General features: G+C 39.3%; 1 protein-coding gene across 1 annotated transcript in view; it reads left to right on the forward strand.

Annotated features, from left to right (window-relative positions):
• Window positions 1-5,876: 5,876 nt before the first annotated feature.
• Window positions 5,877-19,626, forward strand: part of SDHAF4 (succinate dehydrogenase complex assembly factor 4) — a 32,741-nt gene continuing 18,991 nt past the window's right edge. Inside the window, exon 1 of the mRNA XM_058734398.1 lies at window positions 5,877-6,067. Within this exon, the coding sequence (XP_058590381.1) occupies window positions 6,004-6,067 (64 nt within the window). The 5' untranslated portion in view covers window positions 5,877-6,003. The remainder of the gene's footprint in view (window positions 6,068-19,626) is intronic.

Consider the following 19,626-nt stretch of genomic DNA (forward strand, 5'->3'; position numbering starts at 1 on the left):
GGAACAGCTAAAACACTTGCTTACTTTCAGAATACTAGAGTATATTTTTATTTATAATTGGATAGACTATGTTAATTAATTGTATAGACCAGCATAATTATATAACTTACAGCCTTTGTATTTTTATAATTTATATCTTTTGCATATATTAAGTAGTTGAAAGGTACTTCATTGGCTCTCCATAATTCTTTACTTTGTAAAAGTGTTTGAAAATTCAGTGAATTGACTAAGCAATAATATACCAAGTGCATTATAACTGGAAAATATAAATATATGCATTAGCCACCACATATTTTTGCCACACACATTTCTCATCTTGACATACTTGGCCCTGAGTTTGAAATATGCTTATTCTAAGTTTGAATAATCTTCCAGGTTTATCAGAGGACTCATTCTTACTCATAATCATTTTATTTGAAGATAAATTGCTCTTATAATCATGGTTGGTTGGTTGTTGGTTTTAAAACAACAGTTTTTTTTTTAATATGAAATTTATTGTCAAACTGGTTTCTATACAATACCCAGTGCTCATCCCAACAGGTGCCCTCCTCAATGCCCATCACCCACTTTCCCCTCCATCCCACCCCTCTTTAAAACAGTTTTAAAAGCACATCAATGATCATGATTTAAAATCTAACAGATTTCACTTTTCATTTGCCAGGGAAACTATCATATGTTATTTACCTCCAAATTCAGATTATAGGGGTGGGATGGGGTTCTGAGGGAGAGGGGAAGTGATTGTCTGAAACACTATAATTGACTTTTACAGAATGAATCTCACTGAAGTGTATACCCGTAAGGATTCTTGTTGCAAACAACAAAAAGCAATTATGATTAAATTAAGCAGAAAAAGAATTATTGGAAGAATATTAGGTAGCTCACAGAATTTCTGGAAAGGCTGGAGAATGAGCTTTGGAAAACAGATAGAAGCCAAAGGAAGCTGGATGACCAAAATTGTAGCCAAACTCTGACCTCAAAAAGAGCTGAAAGTTTGTGTATATGTCTACTGGTAGTGGTGCTTCTGAAAACAGGATTCCAAACACTCTGCTTAGTTGAATCACTCCTTCCAGATTCAAAGTCTGATGGGAATGTCCAACTGACCAAGGTTAGTTTATGCCAGCACTCAGGCTGTCAGCCTCAAAGACAGCAAGTATATCCAACCGTCTCAGCTTCTGCAGTAGAAGATGGCACCGTTTCTCTCACCAAAGTCCACCAAGCATATGAAATAGGTTTGATGACTGAAAATCAAATATAGAAACATGAGAGATCAACTGTTGTCCATCTCTTTGTCTTTCTTTTTTTATTTATTTTTTTAATGATTTATTTATTTTTGAGAGAGAGAGAGAGAGACAGAGCTCCAGCAAGGGAGGGGCAGAGAGGGAGAGGGAGACACATTCTGAAGCAGGCTCCAGGCTCTGAGCTGTCAGCACAGAGCCTGATGCGGTGCTCAAACTCACAGACCGCGAGATCGTGACCTAAGCCAAAGTAGGATGCTTAACTGACTGAACCACCCAGGCACCCCAATCTCTTTGTCTTTCTAACATCAACATATACCATTCTTCCCATATTTACACATTTACATATTACTAACAGTACAATTTTCCTAACATAATACTATTATCCCTCACCCACTTTCAAGTCCAGAATCTCCATGTGATGTCTATTCCTCCTGTAGTTCTGTGATGATCTTGTCTCAGTAGTATGCAGCCCATAGACAAAATTGTGACCTAACCACCACCACCCCTACATACAAAAATAGTGTAAGATAGGAAAGAAAAGAGAAATTACTAAATATATAAGCACATGTGTGCACCAATGGGGAAGAAAATATAGAACAGGGCTTTGCAAGCTTCCTTGTTGAGAATTACCTGAATTACTTGTTCAAAATACAAGTTCCAGGGGCGCCTGCATGGCTCAGTCTTTTAAGCATCCGACTTCGGCTCAGGTCATAATCTTGCATTTCCTGAAATTGAGCCCCTCATTGGGCTCTGTGCTGACAGCTTGGAGCCTGGAGCCTGCTTCAGATTCTATCTCTCTCTCTGCCCCTCTCCTGCTCATGCTCTCTCTCTCAAAAATAAAACATTAAAACAAATTCCAGAGCCCTATTACAGACAAATTGAAACAATCTCCAGGGTAGGATATGAGGAGCAGCATGTTTTGTCCCAAAGGTCTCTGATTTAAAAACAAAACCATACAGCTCTCAATTCTGCCACTGGCCGGCCATGAGGCTAAATTGTTATGATTTGTCACCACTGCCATTTATTCCGTTTCCTTTGTGTTCAACCAGTATCTCAGTGAATGAAATGTCTTTACCTAGTGTTTGATGCAAGGATCTGAGTCTTGAGTGGCCTTGCCTATATATGATTGCAGATCTTTGTTTAATTTTTATAATTCAACATGGGTATTGTGAGGAGGATCTTATCCAGGAGATAAGATCTCCCAAGTTCTAGTCAGACTCCTTTCCCTATTCCCTTTTCTTCCATGGCCTTCAGGGCCAATCACCCCAGTTAGCACCATGACCAATTTTTTAAGTCCTTACCTAGAGGAATGAGCTAAAAAATGACCAGTTTACAATCCCAACTTCCAATGCAGAGAATACATTCTATCCCCTTGTACCCCACTCTGTGTACAAAAATTGGTACGCCAACAGAACATGGAATCATGGAGATGGATAGAACCATAAAGGGTCTAAGATTTTATCCTGCTTGTAGACTTGCTTGCTACAGTGAAATGGATGCCAACAGGAGACTCCCGGGTACCAAAGACTATTACAGCAAAATCATAGTCAAAGCATCAGCATATTTGCACTAGTTCATGGAGCCCCAATTCCCACAGTGATGTAGAGGGCCAGATGACTCCTGTACACACTATGGGTTGCATTACAGGAGAAAAGTCCAGAGCCAAGGGCCAAGCAGTTCTGAGCAAGCACCAAAGAAGCCAGTCTCTTTTCCCCAGGGTAGCAGCAGTTAAATGGTAGTAATACTCTATTAGATGCCTGTATGACTAACTACGGAAATTGCTAAGTATCAGGAGATGGATAAGCCTTGCCATTAGCATACTCAGCAATAATATGAAGGGAGGCCCAGGACCCATGGCAGATTGCCTCTCCTCACAATGGAAAGCAAAATATATGGACAGTATATTAAATATAACAAGATATTAGTCCCTCTACTACTCTTTGGATCCTGTTATTCTGTCAACAGAAGAAATACTACTGAAAACACTTAAGTCATTTGGATCATATGCCAAGACCTTTAGGACAGCATCTCAAAGTATTTTCTGACCTTGTTCCAAAAGTAAACCTTCAGTAGGGTTGTCCATTATTCTATAAGACCAGTTGCTTCTGGTCTGATGGAGATATGTGATAAAGCTTGTTAATCCCAGAGGCATCAGTATTCTACAACTTTCATAGGAAAGTGAGTTCTTTGATTAGAAGCAATGTTGTGTGGGATGTTATATAAAGTATATGTAGTATAAGGTATTCAGTAAGTCCACAGAAAGAATGTATAAAAGAAGTATAAGTCAGAAGTATAACCAATCCAAATGCAGTATCATTGTTCCAATAGAACAAGTTGCTACCTCCTTAATCATCGTAAGATTCCATTGTAATCAAACCTGCCACCCAGGCTATATAGTGCTATATCAGGGAGACAGATTGTTCACTGCAAGTAGTGGTGCTAGCCAATCAGTCTTGGCAGGGGAAAAGACTATGTTAAAAGTATATGTATATCTCGGGGCGCCTGGGTGGCTCAGTCGGTTAAGTGTCCGACTTCAGCTCAGGTCACGATCTCGCGGTCCGTGAGTTCGAGCCCCCCGTCGGGCTCTGTGCTGACTGCTCAGAGCCTGGAGCCTGTTTCAGATTCTGTGTCTCCCTCTCTCTCTCTGACCCTCCCCCGTTCATGCTCTGTCTCAAAAATAAATAAATGTTTAAAAAAAAGCATATGTATATCTCTATGCCACCATGGCTACCTGGTAGTGGGTCCAGCTGTGGTGAGAGAAGGAGGCTGATTGATGTCTACAAAATGGTAGGCAGCCTCTAAAATGGCCTTCATTGATCACCATCTGCTGGTATTCATCCTTTGTGTAATCTCTTCCCCTTGGAGGGCTCTGGATATACTGACTCACTTCTAATGATAGACTACATCAAAAGTGATGGGATGTCATTCTGAGATGAGATCACAAAGACTGTGGTTTCCATCTTGAGCAGTTTTTCTTGTTCTGTCATTCATTCTGTGGAAAACCAACTGCACATATTATGAAGTGAGCTTTGGAGAAGCCCACATGGCAAGAGCTGAAGGAGGTCTCCAGTCCCAAAGCCCACAAGGCATTAAATCCTGCCAGTAATTGGGCTAGTAAACTTGGAAGCAGATCCTCCCCTAGTTGTGCCTCCATCTGGGACTGGATCCCCAGCTAAGACCTTGACTGCAGCCTCCCTTAGGCCTAGAGCCAGAGAGCCAGAGGTACACTGGCTCCTGGATTCCTGACCCATAGAAACTGAGAATAAGTGTTTATTGTTTTAAGATATGAAATTTTGGTATATGTGATGGAGTGATAGGTAAGTAGCAGTAATCTTGTTCTGATTAAGAGACCTTCTGAAATGGGAGCCTTTTTTTTTTTTTTTTTTTTTAATTGAGCAACAAGATCCAAATGTTCTTATGCTTTGGAGTGATTCTGAGAGGTCCTATTCCAAAGGACTATTCCAATACCTTTATATTCCCAGTCCCTGCCCACTTGACTAAACCAGTGCCCATGAAGTGATGTAGATCTTTAGAGCTTTATCTCAAGCTATATCTCCTTCCGGGAAGGCATAGTGTACAAAATAAAGTTCTAGCCTCTTGAGAGGATCTCTCCCCCAGGCATCTCTCTGTCCTCCCCCACCCTGTTCCTTCAGGGCCTCTGTTAAATGGGGCTCTAAATGCCAAGGCAGTCCATTGACAGCTGAGTCAGTATATTTAGCAAAGCCATCTGTGTAACAGCTTCGAATTTTTTCCTCAGTCAACTAGTCACAAGCAACTTGTTGTTAAGCTATATATATAAACTAAGGGTCAAATGTATGTGTGGGAGGTACCTGCTAATAAAAATTGCTTGAGTTTTGTTTCCGGCCCTGATCTGTATATAATACTCTTAGTAAAAGGACCCCTTATCTAGGAGGATCAGATAACTCCTAGTTCTTGATGAGAAACTCAGATTGCATAGCCCCCTAATGTCACACTGTCAGACATTACCAGCGCCCAATAGTTAGCCAAAAAATTTTCTGAAAAATAAAAAAATCTAGGGACCTGCACTGTGATTCTGTAAAGATTTCCACAAGTTACATAAAGCCTCCTGATCTGCCACATATGTTCCAAACACCACTGCAACTGTTGGAATTCAAGGGCCAATTGGCAGGGCTCCTTCCACTACAGCCTGGACCAGATGGCAAGCCTTCTCTTGCTCTGCACTTCACTCACAACTGTCATCTTTCAGGTCATCTGGTCAGTGAGTCAGAAATCACGAATTAGTGCACTGAACAACTAGATATTTAAAAAACAAAAGAGAATTGAGGGGAAAGAAAACTATTACACGAGCAAAAGAGTAAAAGGTACTTTTATCTTTGTATACTATAAAAGAGATCTTTCAAAAGACCTCTGCCTCAGATTAAGAGGAATACACGGAATTATTCCCTCATCCAACTTCAGCCATGATTTGGGATTTTAATCACCAGGAAGGTCAGGGTAGCTTGAGTCGCTCTTCGTGAAAAAGCTGACGCTCTCCATCCGCCTTTTCCTGCACACAGCCCAGGATTGGACCACAGACTCCTAGAAGAGCTCTGGAAGCCCCGCCCCTCCCGGCCACACGCACGCCCCGCCCCTCCTTACGCAGGCCCCACCCAATCTCAAGCACGCCCCGCCTCACGAGCGATCCGGCCCGCCTGTGGGTTGGGCTCCGAACTGCGCCGCTGGCTCCTTCTTCCTGCTCCTTCATCCTCTGCTGGGCCCAGAGGACGCTGCGGGAGTCGGCATCATGACTGTAACGAGGCTAGCTCGGTTGCTTGGCTACTTCCCGGCCACCGCGTGGAGAGCGGCAAGTAAGGCGCCCGGCCCCGGGGCCAAGGTCGCGGGCGGGGTCTCGAAGGCCGAGCGCCGCGAGAAAAGCCTCCCTCGGGGAAGCCGCGTGTGTGTCGGGAGTCTGAAGGTGCTGGGTGTTGCAGAGCTTCTCTTCCTCGGCTCAGCCACGCACGTCTTGGTCCTGGGCAGGTCCCTTCACCGCCCGGCTCAGGGTTGGGACTAGGGCTAGAAGATCACCCCAGCCCTTCGAGAGCCTGGACACCTGCGTCCTTCCGGTCACTGCTCTGGTCTGGAAGGGCAGCAAACATTCTAGGTTGTTTACTTTGGAGCTCTCAGGGCGCACTACGCTTTGATGCTCGTGAAAAAAAAAATGGAAAAGACGGCCCTTGGGAACGAGAATCATTCATTTACTTTCATTTACTTATTTAATTTACATCAAAAAATGTAGCGGTTTACTGTATTAAAAAAAACTGGAAAAGTGCAGACGTCGCCCCACGGGGTAGCAAATTAGTATAATAAAAATTAGATGAAGTCGAATTGTTAACTACAAAGAAGTATGTATGCTTTCAGTAAAAACTGACATTTTTAACCTATTTTTGTTGGAAGCTTTTTTCAATATTTTGAACTTAACCACAATTAGTTTAATTGAGGGCATCCTGGAGAAATTGTGTAAGTTGAAAACAGAATTACTGCTTCTCATATTAATGAATCCCAGATTTCTATGCAGTTTGTTTTCTGTATTCATTTCTCCCCAGATATATTACTTGTTAATTGTAAACATTTAAATGTTCCAGGAAAGAATAATACAGAAAGTGAAAGTCCCATTTTTATCCAGCCTTCAAGGTAATAACTGCACATTTTGTTATGTGTTCATTCACCATCCCTTTTGCACTTGTGTTAAAAACTTAAGAATGAGGTATTTGATACCCAAAACATGTATAACACGAGTAAGTTATGAAGCACAGCTTACATTTATGAACCCATTTTGCAATTTAAGAAACAGAATATTTCTGTTATTAAACAGCAACCTGTGTGCTTTTTCCTGATGCAGCCGTGTAACTTTACATGTTTTTGATCTTTATAGAAATGGCTTCTTACCATTTGTATTTTACTTGCTTTTTTCCTACTAACACTGTATTTTAAGAATCATCTATGTTGCTGTGTAAGGTTGTAGTTATTTTCAGTTGTGAGACTATATCGTACGGTTTTTCCATTCTTCTTCTCAGTGGACATTTGGGTAATTCTGGAAACACCAAGATTGGCTGCTACACATTCTTGCATAAGTTATGGGTGTTCTCATGCAAGGAGTGGAATTCTGGAACCTATGGTATAGGCCTTTGCAGTATTACAATGTGATGCCAAGTTGTAAAGGCATTTTCTGTTCCTACTGGCAATTACATTCCTACCAGCAGTGTATTAGAGTTTTTCTTGCTCCACATACTTGTCAATATTCGATAATCATCAGAAAATTTGATTTTTGCCTGAATAGGGTTTTGAAATGGTAGATCATTGTGATTTTGCTTTAGGCAAAATCTGGGTTTTATATCCAGTATCCTAGCTAAATTCCTTTTCTCTTTTAACTTATCCAATTAGAGAAGTTAAACATCTTTTCAAATATTTATATTAGCTTTTTTGGTGAAATCTCTTCATTTTCTTAATGGATTTTTTTTAATGTTTATTTTTGAGAGAGAGCGCCAGCAGGGGAGGGGCAGAGAGAGAGGGAGACAGAAGATCTCAAGTGGGCTCTCTGCTGACGGCAGTGAGCTCGATGCGGGGCTCAAACTCCTGAACCATGAGATCATATCTTGAGCCCAGGTCAGATGTTCAACTGACTGAGCCAACTGGCACCCCCATTTTTATCTTTCTTCTTGATATTCTTTACATATATTTGAATGCTAAACCTTTTTTGGTTATGTAAGTGGCAAATAGCCCAGTTTGGGGCTGTTTTTGTCACTCCATGGTGTCTTTAAAAAAAATTATATGCAGTGTAGCACAGTAAAATAATGGTTCTGCATGTACAATCACACAGCTTCAAAAGAAAGTTGTCTTTTGATGAACAGATAATCATAATTTTATTGTAATTTTGTCTTGATCTTTTGTTTATTGTCAGTGCTTTGTGATCTTGTCTAAGAAAGCCTTTTCTGCCCTAAAGTCAGAATTATTCTCCTATACTTTCGTCTCAAAGGACCATAGTTTTGCTTTTTATATTTAAGCCTTTATTCTACCAGGATTGATTTTTATATATGGTGTGAGGCAGGAAACCAATTTCATTTATTTTTCATGTCAATAATCAGTTGTCCTGGTCCATATAGTAGACCTTTCCCCCACTGATACAATGCCAGCTGTCTTAAATCAAGTTCACATTAACATATATGCATGGGTTTATTTCTTGGTTTCCTTTTCAGTTGCATTGATTTGTCTATTCCTGTGCTGATATTTATCAGCTGTATTAATAACCATACCTTTATAATAAGTCTTAATATCTAATAGGGTAAATGCCCCCATTTGTTTTTCAGAAGTGCCTTGGCTCTTCTTACATATCTGCTTTGCATATCAAATTCTTTAAAAAAAAAAAGTTCCTGTTGCGATTTGATCGCTTCTCAATAATTTTTTAAATTATCATTTTCTGACTGCTGCTTATGTATAGATACATAGTTGAATTATTAATGCTTTTGTATCCTGCAGCCTAGCTAAATTACTTTATTAAATAATTTATTTGTAGCTATGTGGGGAGGGTATGTATGCTAGATAGACACTTATATTATCTGCAAGTAATGAAAATCTAGTTTCTTGCTTTCTAGTATTTATATCTTTTTTTTCTCTTTCCTTGCTCAGATTTACAGTAACATGTTGATATCTTGTTTGTGATTGTAAAGGGAATGTGTTCATATTTTAAGTGTCATATTAGCTGTAGATGTGCCCTTTATCAGGTTAATGAAGTCCTATACTATGTCTAGAAGGGTTTTTGTTGTTGTTTATGTATTTGTCTGGTTTTTAAGACAATAAATCTTGAAATTTACTGAACTCATTTTTCTTCATCTTCTCAGTGATTGTATCATTTTTCTCCTTTAAATCTGGTGAGTTGGTGAATTGTAGATTTTGCTAATGCTCTAGCATTCCTAGAAAATAATTCAAATTGATCATGATTATATATCTTTTTAAGTTTTATTTATTTATTTTTGAGAGAGAGCACAAGGGGAGAGGGGCGGGGGGGGGGGGGGAACCAGAGGATCCAAAGCCAGCTCTGTGCAGACATCAGAGAGCCCAATGTGGGGTTCAAACCTTAAACAGCTGAGTCACCCAGGCATACCATAATGATTATATTTTTAATATGTTGGATTTGATATGTTTATATTTTGTTTAGAAATTGGCCTGTAATTTTGCTTTTTTGCAATTTCCTTTTCTGGTTTTGAAATTAAGTTATTCTAGCCTCTATTCGAGAATCAAATTCGAGAGTCTTCCACCCTTTTGCTGTCTTTGTTATATTTTGCTTAAAGAGGTTATTTATTCCTTGAGTGTTTGGTATAACTCACTATAAAACTATGTGCTCCTTCAGGGAAGATTTTAAATTACTGATGTAATTTCTTCGACAGTTATTGCATTGTTTATCAGGTTTTCTTTTAGTTTTGATAAGTTAAATTTTTCTAGAAAATTGTTCATTTTGTATACTTTGATTATATAGGCATAAAGTTCCCTTTTTAAAAAATTTCTGCTCTCATTATATAATCTACTTTTTAAGTTTTTTTCCTGTTTGTTTATTTTTGAGAGAGAGAAGGAGACAGTCAGCAACAGAGACAGTGTGAGCAGGGTAGGGGCAGAGAGGGAGGGAGACACAGAATCCAAAGCAGGTTCCAGGCTGTGAGCTGTCAGTACAGAGCCCAACACTGGGCTCGAACTCATGAACGGTGAGATCTGGACCTAAACCAAAGTCAGATGCTTAACTGACTGAGCCATCTGGGCTCCCCCCATTATGGAATCTATTTTCTTCATATTATTTATTTTGCCTTCTCTGTCTCTTTTTTTTTTTTTCATATTTGCCTAACTAAATACTTTACAGTAGTTTTAGTCTCATAAGGGAACCAACTCTTGGTTTTGTTGATGCTCTCAGCTTTTTTTTTTTTTATTTATTTTGAGAGAGACAGAGAGGGCACAAACTAGAGAGGGGCAGAGAGAGGGGGAGAGTGAGAGAATGTCAAGCAGACTCCACCCTGTCAGCATAGAGCCCAAGGCAGGGCTCCAACTCACAAACTGTGAGATCATGACCTGAGCTGAAACCAGGACGCAGCCAGTGGCTTACTGACTGAGCCACCCAGGCACCCAATCTCTTACTTTTTTATGTCTTTTGTTTGTGTTATCATTTTCTTCTCAAACTGTGGTTATTTTCTTTCCATTTTCTGTGTGTCTCTCTCTTTAAAACAAAACTAAACAAAACATGGAAACGGCGCATCTCCCATGGCGTAGTTGGGGCTACAAAAACAAGTTACCACAGTGTGGTTTAAACATCAGACATTTATTTCTCCCAGTTCTGGAGGCTAGGAAGATCAAGGTGCCAGGACATCTGGTCTTTGGTGAGAGCCTACTCCTGGTTTGCAGATGGCCGTCTTCTCACTGTCTCCTCACATGGCAGAGAGCAGAAGGCCACAGCAGGCTCTCTTATCTCTTCTTATGAGGGCACTAATCCCATTCATGAGGGCTCCACTTCATGACCCAATTACCTCACAGAGGGGTCACCTCCTAATATCACTACATCAGGGGTTAGAATTTCAACATATGAATGAGGGTGGTGAGGGGAACTCAAACCTTCAGTCCATAAAATGGGTCTTCTTTTTTTGTTTGTTTTAGAAACATGGTGTGGTGCTTGTTACATAACAGCATGTGGCTGGATTTTGTTTTGGAGTCTGACAAGTTTATACCTTTTTAACTGAAGAGTCCATTTATAACCATAATTATTGATATAATTGGCTCTATTTCTCCCATCTTTTTTCACTTTCTGTTTGTCATACTTTGAGTTAAATATTTTCTTGTTCTGTCTTTTTTCCTTCTGCTGGTTTGGGAGATATACATTGTCTTTTATTGGTTATCCTTGAAATTGAAATGCATACCTAAGGAAGTCTAAAGTTAACACCTTATCCTAAACATTACAAGGTGTAAAAATGCTTTGAATTCACTCACCCTCTACCTTTGTTGTTCACCCTTTTAGGTGTGTATATGTGTGAGTTCTCATGTATATGTTGGAATGGGTTGTGCTTTTGATAATCCCACATCACAGTTGTTATGGTTTTATACAGTCAATGAATGAAACTTTTATTTTCTCTCTATTCTTATCTCACACTTCACCTTTGGGATCACTTTCTTAAAGTAAATTGCTTAGGGGGCGCCTGGGTGGCGCAGTCGGTTAAGCGTCCGACTTCAGCCAGGTCACGATCTCGCGGTCCGTGAGTTCGAGCCCCGCGTCAGGCTATGGGCTGATGGCTCGGAGCCTGGAGCCTGTTTCCGATTCTGTGTCTCCCTCTGTCTCTGCCCCTCCCCCGTTCATGCTCTGTCTCTCTCTGTCCCAAAAATAAATAAAAAACGTTGAAAAAAAAAAAATTTAAAAAAAGTAAATTGCTTAGAAGTTCCTTTCATGACAGTCTTTTGTGGTAAAGTTTCTTAGTGTTCTTTTTGATATATATCTTATTTTTAATCCAAAGATCTGGTTTCTTTTACTTTTTGTTTTTTAAAGGTGGTTTTAATGGGTGTATCATTTTCTAATAGCTCTATCTTCTGGCTTCTATTATGGCTATGGGGAAGTTATCTGTCCAATTTTTGTTCCTTTATTAGTAATCTGTCTTTTATCTGTCTTCTTAGATCTTCCTTTGATGTTGGGATTGTTCATTTTACTTTGTTTCTAGATGTACTTTTTTGCCCCTTTAATTTGGCATTTCTTTGTGCTTCCTACACCTGAAGATTCCTGTCTGCTTTATTTCTCATGGTCTTTCCATTATCTCTTTGTGGAATTATGATTAAACAAACATTTGTTAGACCGTCTCATTTTATCCTCCACATGTGTGAGCTTCTCTTTGGTTATTTTCATCTTTGTCTCTATGCTTTTTCCTGCATAATCGCTTCAGAACTAAATTCTAGACCACAAATTCTCTTTTCAACTGTATCTGTTCTGCTATTTAGCCCTTCGTTTGAGCTTTAACTTTAAATTGTTATATTTCTAAGTTTCTGTGTTTTTTAAGTTGGTCTTGCATAGTCTCTTACTCATTTCTCCTTTTTTTGGCTTTTTTTTTCCTTGAACACATTAAATAGTTATTTTATATTCTGATGTCAGTGATTTCAGTATGTTGAATCTTTGTGGTCTGGCCCTGTTTGTTGATTCTGCTGACTCTTGCTTGTGATGGCTTGTTTCCACACATATTTTCCTGAGATTCTCTCTGTGAGACCTACATGAGACATGGGTTGAGAGAGTATTTTTCAGAGGATTTGCTTCTGCTTTTGCCATGTGACCGGGGCACCTCAACTTTAGACTTGGGTCCACTTTATATAAGGTATTCCCCTCGGGGGGTTTTCGACCGTGCAGATAGCGTGCAATCAGGCATACATAAACATAAGTATGGTCAGCCAGTACTTTCAAAATCTCTAGAAGGCTTCTTTTACACATTCACTCAGAACCAAGGTTGAGATGGACACTTATCCTTCCTTCACAGTTCTCTTCATTAACTGGAAGTTTTTTTCTAGCTCCTTGTTCTTTACACCAGCAGCATGAGCATCACCTGGAGATTGTTAAAATGCAGAATGCAGATGCCACTCAGACCTACTCAGAATCTGCTTTTTTAACAAAGATCTCCGGGTGTTTTATATGCACATTAAAATCTTCAGGCTCAATTACTTTTCTGAGTGCTGTGCCTCCTTGAGTCTTGGCCTCTGATAGGCTTTCTGTTTTGCTCAGGTTCAAAAGACTCCTCTCCCTGCTGTCCTGGGAGCTCTGTACCCTAAACTCTAGGTGAGAAAGGCACAGGATATATGGTGGTTTAAGTGTTTGGTTACCTCACTGGACTGCTTTGTTAGTTTCTCATTATTTACTTTCTTAAAGGTTCTTTGATTAAAAAATTTTTGTATATTTTTCAACCTTTTTAAATGTTTTATAGCTGTAGGTTTTTGGCATCTTTAATTTATCAAACTGTCAGAAACAAGTTCTGAAAAGTTGTTTGTTGTTTTAATTTTTTAACAGTAATTCAATTTTTTTCTGTTGCTTTTATTATTTCTTCTTTAAATAATTTTAAAAAATTTTTTTAAATATTTATTTTTGAGACAGAGGGAGACAGCCCGAGTGGGGGAGGGGCAGAGAGAGAGTCACAGAATCTGAAACAGGCTCCAGGCTCTGAGCTGTCAGCACAGAGCCCGATGCGCGGCTCGAACCCATGAACTGTGACATCATGACCTGAGCCAAAGTTGGACACTCAACTGACTGAGCCACCCAGGGACCCCTATTATTTCTTCTTTTAGAAGGTCATCTTCGGGGCACTGGGGTGACTCGGTTGGTTAAGTGTCCAACTCTTGATTTCGGCTCAGGTCATGATCTCACAGTTGGGGAGTTTGAGCCCTGCGTTGGGCTCTGTGCTGTCAGCACAGAGCCTGCTTGGGATTCTCACTCTCCTCTCTACACCCCTCCTCCACTTGCACCTAGTCTCTCTCTCTCTCAAAAAAAAAAAAGGTCATCTTGTTTCTTGTAATGTACTTGTAAACACAGTTCAGAATAAGCTTTGGATAAGGCCATATCACCCCTTGATGAAGAAGACATGGGCTTTATGGTGATTTTGTTTCTCAAAGGATAATTTTTGCTTTAAGTTTGTCAGCTATTGCCCATGTAGTTGATACGGTCAGAAGCTTGCTGATGGCCAAAATGTAATACTAACATTAATATACAGCTAACTTTTGAATAATTTGGGGGTTAGGGCCTAAACCCCTGTACCACAAAAAGTCCACATATGACTTTTAGAGTGCCTGGATGTCTCAGTTGGTTAAGTGTCTGACTCTTGATCTCAGCTTAGGTCTTGATCTCAGGGTTGCGAGTTCAAACCTCACGTTGGGCTCCATGCTGTGCGTGGAGCCTACTTAAAAAAAAATCCACGTATAACTTTTGACTTCCCCAAAACTTAACTACTATTAAAGCCTACTGCTGAACGGAAGCCTTAGGATAATGTAAACGGTTGATTAACATGTATTTTGCAGATTACACATATTATATATTCTTACACTAAAGCTAGAGAAAAGGTTATTAAGAAAATCATAAGGAAGAGAAAATACATTTACAGTACTGTGCTGTAAAAAGTCCATGTGTATGCAGACCTGTGCAGTTCAAACTTGTTTGCTCAAGGGTCAGCTGTAATTACTGATGCTTAGTAATTACTGATGCTTACTGATTACTGTTGTTTGACAGGCAGAATCCATAGGAGTGGCTCTGGGGCTCACCTTCACCTCTTTGCTAATCCTTATCATCTGATAGACCCTTTTTTCTTGGTGTCTGCCCATCAAGCTACTCACATGTGTCTCACTGTCACCATGACTGCCAGGTTGCTGTGCATGGACTCATTTCCAAAGCTATAAAGTTTGTGGGTGCCGAAGAGCACAATGTCCCTATCTTCTCTTGTACTGTCCAGAAATGAGAGGAATTCTCCACATTCTGTCACCCTGTTACCTGTCTGCAAAAATAGTTCAACGTAGGCCTCCCTGATCTCAGAGTCCCCTGAGAAAACTGGTTTTTTAGCTTTTCCTTGCAACTTTTTTTTTCTACAGATAAAGTTCTACACTTTGCAACTCTTCTGTCTTTTCCAACAACACACCTACCTTCCTGTTCCTTACCAAAAACCCTTTTGTACATTGACTCTTGTGTCCTAGAATTAGGCTCAAGTTATTATTACACTCAGTGTGCGCACATAGAGACATATGCATCACTTAATTTCTCTGAACTAGCCTGCAAGATAAGTAGAAGTACCCCCATTCTGTAAATAGGGAAACAGACTCAGTGAGATACATACAGTAACTTTGTCAGGGCCACATTGCTAATAAGTGGTGTTGCTGTCATTGGGACTCGTGTGATTCTAATGCCCTTGGTTTGCAAGTTTTTTGTTGGTTTTTTTTTTTTTTACTTCTTTGTTGTATTACTGAAGCAAGGGGCCAAGCTGCTGTAATGGTTCTGCTGATGGGACAGGCAGGACACCTCTGCTTTGACAGGTAATTCGGGGATCCATGTTCTTTTCATCTCATTGCTCCACCATCTGTAGGGCAATGCCGATGATCAGCCCCATATACAGTAGTAGAATTTTACTAGTTATTTACACCTATGTTCTGAATGGTTGGACATATGTTGTGAATAGGCACTGTCTATACAAGTTATTAAATATTTTAAGTATCACCTTGCTCTGGATTTTGTCCACATCTGCATGGTTGAAGCTGGGTCCCTGCCGTGTCTATATTACAACCCAAGGAAATGGGAAAAGAAATCCAGGGCAGTTAGCTTGTTGCAAAATTAAGGCAACCTAAAATTTACGCATATCATTTTCGGTCACAACCCATTGGTCACAACTTGGACACATGGATGCTTGGCTGCAGGGAGGCGGAGAAATGTAATCTCTAAGTGAGTGGTCTGATGCTCAGCTTAATAGCAAACAAGGTGGGAGTGGGAATCCTAGAACTAAATGGAAGAAGGGAAAAGTGGCTACTTGAGACATTTAGCAGTCTCCACCACATTGACCTAATGCCACTTTTTCAGGAAATGATTTTGTTCATATTGAACAGAATTACTGCAAATTAAAGACAGTCACACCTGCCCCATCAGATAATTGTGAGCTCTAGTGAGATGTCCTATTTTTAGCTTCTAGCACAGTGCCTGGCACATAGTAGGCATTTAACACATATTTATTACTTGTATTATTTACATTTAGTATATCTGTATCACTTAAGAGGAAAAAGATTTTTTTGTTTATTTATTTTGAGCGAGAGAGAGCAGAAGGGGCAGAGAGAGAGAGAGAGAGAGAGAGAGAGAGAATCTGAGCTGGCAGCGAAGAGCCCACCACAGGGCTTGATCTCACAAACCATGAGATCATGACCTGAGCTGAAACCAAGAGTCAGATGTTTTACCAACTGAACCACCCAGGTGCCCCAAGAGGAAAAATTTTTAGCTTCAGATTTTGTCTGCATTATAATTGGTAGCCAAGACTATATTTTGTGCCATTTTTATGATTTTGTATAAGTGCTTAGGAATTTCTACAGATTTGGAACATACCAAGATTAATTTTTACACTGAATATCATTTCAAGCTTTGAGTTAAGAGATTTTTTGATTTGCAAAAGCAACCAAACCTAAACAAAAAGTGCTAATTTTATTGTATTGAGTTGAGCTTGAGTGCACAGGAGCAGGTGGCTATTGGTATATGTTAAATACTTGCTGATTTTTAGGCTTCAAAGTGAGTTATTTGATGTACAGTAGCATAGACTTACTTAGTAACCCGATGCACAGTCTAGTCAGTCATTAGCCACAATTTAGATCTAATCTGTATTATCACTGAATTATCACCACTTACACACAACCTTTCATGCTTTACAAATTTGTAACAGATTTGTAGATGAATAGATAGTTGGACATCACAGATGATGGACTGAAGTTTCTCTTGTGGAGGATGGCCAGACTTTCTAAATTGGGATATTTTGATGTCAAATTCTAAAGAATCCTATATTTCAGACAAGAAGTGACTAATTAACAAAAAGCCCATGATTTGGAGTGGAAATATCTTTCAATTGAGCATTGTCCATGTTCACCAAAATTTTCAATATAATATTTTTCTGAATAGTTAATCACAATGAATCAAGATCAGATTGTTATATGAAGTATGTTAATATAACCAGAAACTCAGATTTCTATATTTTCCATTTCTTAAATAAAAATAAATGCTGGGGCGCCTGGGTGGCTCAGTCGGTTGAGCGTCCGACTTCAGCTCGGGTCATGATCTTGTGGTCCATGGGTTTGGGCCCTGCGTCAGGCTCTGTGCTGACAGCTCATAGCCTGGAGCCTGCTTCGGATTCTGTGTCTCCCTTTCTGTCTGCCCCTCCCCCGTTCATGATCTGTCTCTCTCTGTCTCAAAAATAGATAAACATTAAAAAAAAATTAAAGAAAATAAATGCTGCCTTATAAGATGTTATTACCAGTTTTTCTCTTTAGTCTTTTAGTATATGTTTAAGTATTATTATGAGAACATAAGAAAAAATGCAATATGTGCTTAGATACTAAAGTGGGAGTTTGAAGGCAAAATGATCTGTACTCTAAGTCAATAAATAAAAATTTTAAATAAATACATGTTTTCATTTTAATGTATATAGAAATTTTTATATAAATTCCAGGTTGGCTGTGGACTGAGCCACCCAAGCGCCCCTGTAATTTTTTAACTTTCTATAATTTTGTTTATATAATTTTTAAAAATTTTTGTTACTGTTTTATTATTTACTTTTGAGAGGGAGAGGCAGAGCATGAGTGGGGGAGGGGCAGAGTTTTTCTCAGCCAATTAATATCATAAATATGAAGCATTTATATAAGTGAGCATGTAGATGGGAGAAAACTATATTAATCCTGTAGGTCATTGTCATAGCTTTATTAAAACATTCAGTTATATATTTTTTTTTAATATTTGTGTTTTGCAGGCTCTTGGATTTGTGGGAGAATGCTAGTTTGTATTCCAGTTGGTCAAACTATAATTTCTCTACTCACTCATACAGTAGATAAACAAATGAAGAGCCTGATACACTATTTTGAAATTGCTAATACAGTTTGTATGTAATTTTAACTTTATCTAATCTTACAAACAAATCTTATATAAATTCCAAGTTGGCTGTGAACAGTGTATAAAAAGACACACACACACACATATATATAAATATGTGCATATGTGTGCATATATATACACACATTATATATATATATACACACACATTATATATATATAATGTGTGTGTATATATATATATATATACACACACATTATATATATATAATGTGTGTGTATATATATATATATATATATACATATATATAAAATTTTTCAAAGTAATTTCTGTGCCCAACATGGGGCTCAAACTCATGACTCCAAGGTTGCATGTTCTACTGACTGAACCAGCCAGGCTCCCATATATATAATTTTTTTTAACTTTTTTTAATGTTTGTTTATTTTTGAGAGAGAGAGAGACACACAGAATGTGAGCAGGGGAGGGGCAAGGAGAGGGAGACACAGAAACCAAAGCAGTCTCCAGTCTGTCAGCACAGAGATTGACGTGGGTCTCGAACTCACAAACTGTGAGATCATGACCTGAACCACTGAATCAACTGAGCCACCCAGGCGCCCCTATAATTTTTTATTTTTTTATAATTTTGTTTATATAATTTTAAAAAATTTTTGTTAATGTTTTATTTATTTTTGAGAGAGAGGGCAGAGCATGAATGGGGAAGGGGCAGAGAGAGAGGGAGACACAGAATCTGAAGCAGCTCCAGGCTCTGAGCTGTCACCACAGAGCCCGGCACGGGGGTCGAATTCACGAACCGCGAGATCATGACCTGAGCCGAAGTCAGACGCTTAACTAACTGAGCCACCCAGGCGCCCATGTTTATATAACTTTTTAAAGCAGAGGGTAGGGTGATGTAGTGATAACTAGAATATGAATAAAATACATATAATGAAATAAAATTCTAATTATATGTAATGCTACCAGGAGCTTCCAGATAATACTATGATGATAATAGATAAAATTTGTCACAGTACTCAGTGCTATGCATGAATTGTCTTATTTAATCTATTTAGCAACTCATGAGATAGGTACTCTTACCTTCAATTTAGACAGGAGGAAACAGATTTAGAAAGGGTAAGTCACTTGGGGTGCCTTGGTGGTTCACTCAATTAAGTGTCAGACTTTGGCTCAGGTCACATACTCAGGGTTTGCTGAGGGTTTGTGAGTTCGAGCTCCGTATCAGGCTCTCTGCTGTTAGCACAGAGCCTGCTTCAGATCCTCTGTCTCCCTCTCTCTCTCATCCTCCCCCGTGTACATTCTTCCTCTCTCTCTCTCTTTCTCTCTCTCAAAAAAAAAAAACATTAAAAAGAAAAAGCAACTTTGTAAGTCGCTTGACAAAGGTCCAACTAGTAAGTGCTTGTATTAGTTTCCTACTGCAGCTGCAACAGATTGTCACAAACTTAGTGGCTTAAAACATTTTCCAGTTCTGGAGGTGAGAAGTCTCTGGACTGAAATCAAAGTGTTAGGGCTATGTTCCTTCTGGAGGCTCTAGGGGGAGAATCTATTTCCTTCCTTTTCCACCTGCTAGAGGCTGCTACAGTTCCTTGACTCATTGCCCCTTTCCTCCATCTTCGAAGCCAGCAATATCCATCAAGGCTATTTCATACTGCTCTCTCTCTAGTTCTCTCTTCCAGTTGTCTCTTCCCCTTTTAAGGATTCTTGTGGTTACAGCAGACCCACACAGATAGTACAGGATAATCGCCCTGGTCCAAGGTCATCTGATGAGTAGCCTTAATTCGAACTGCTACCTAAATTCTCCTTTA

This window comes from Neofelis nebulosa, chromosome 6, assembly GCF_028018385.1.
Source record: "Neofelis nebulosa isolate mNeoNeb1 chromosome 6, mNeoNeb1.pri, whole genome shotgun sequence".
NCBI classification, from domain to species: domain Eukaryota; kingdom Metazoa; phylum Chordata; class Mammalia; order Carnivora; family Felidae; genus Neofelis; species Neofelis nebulosa.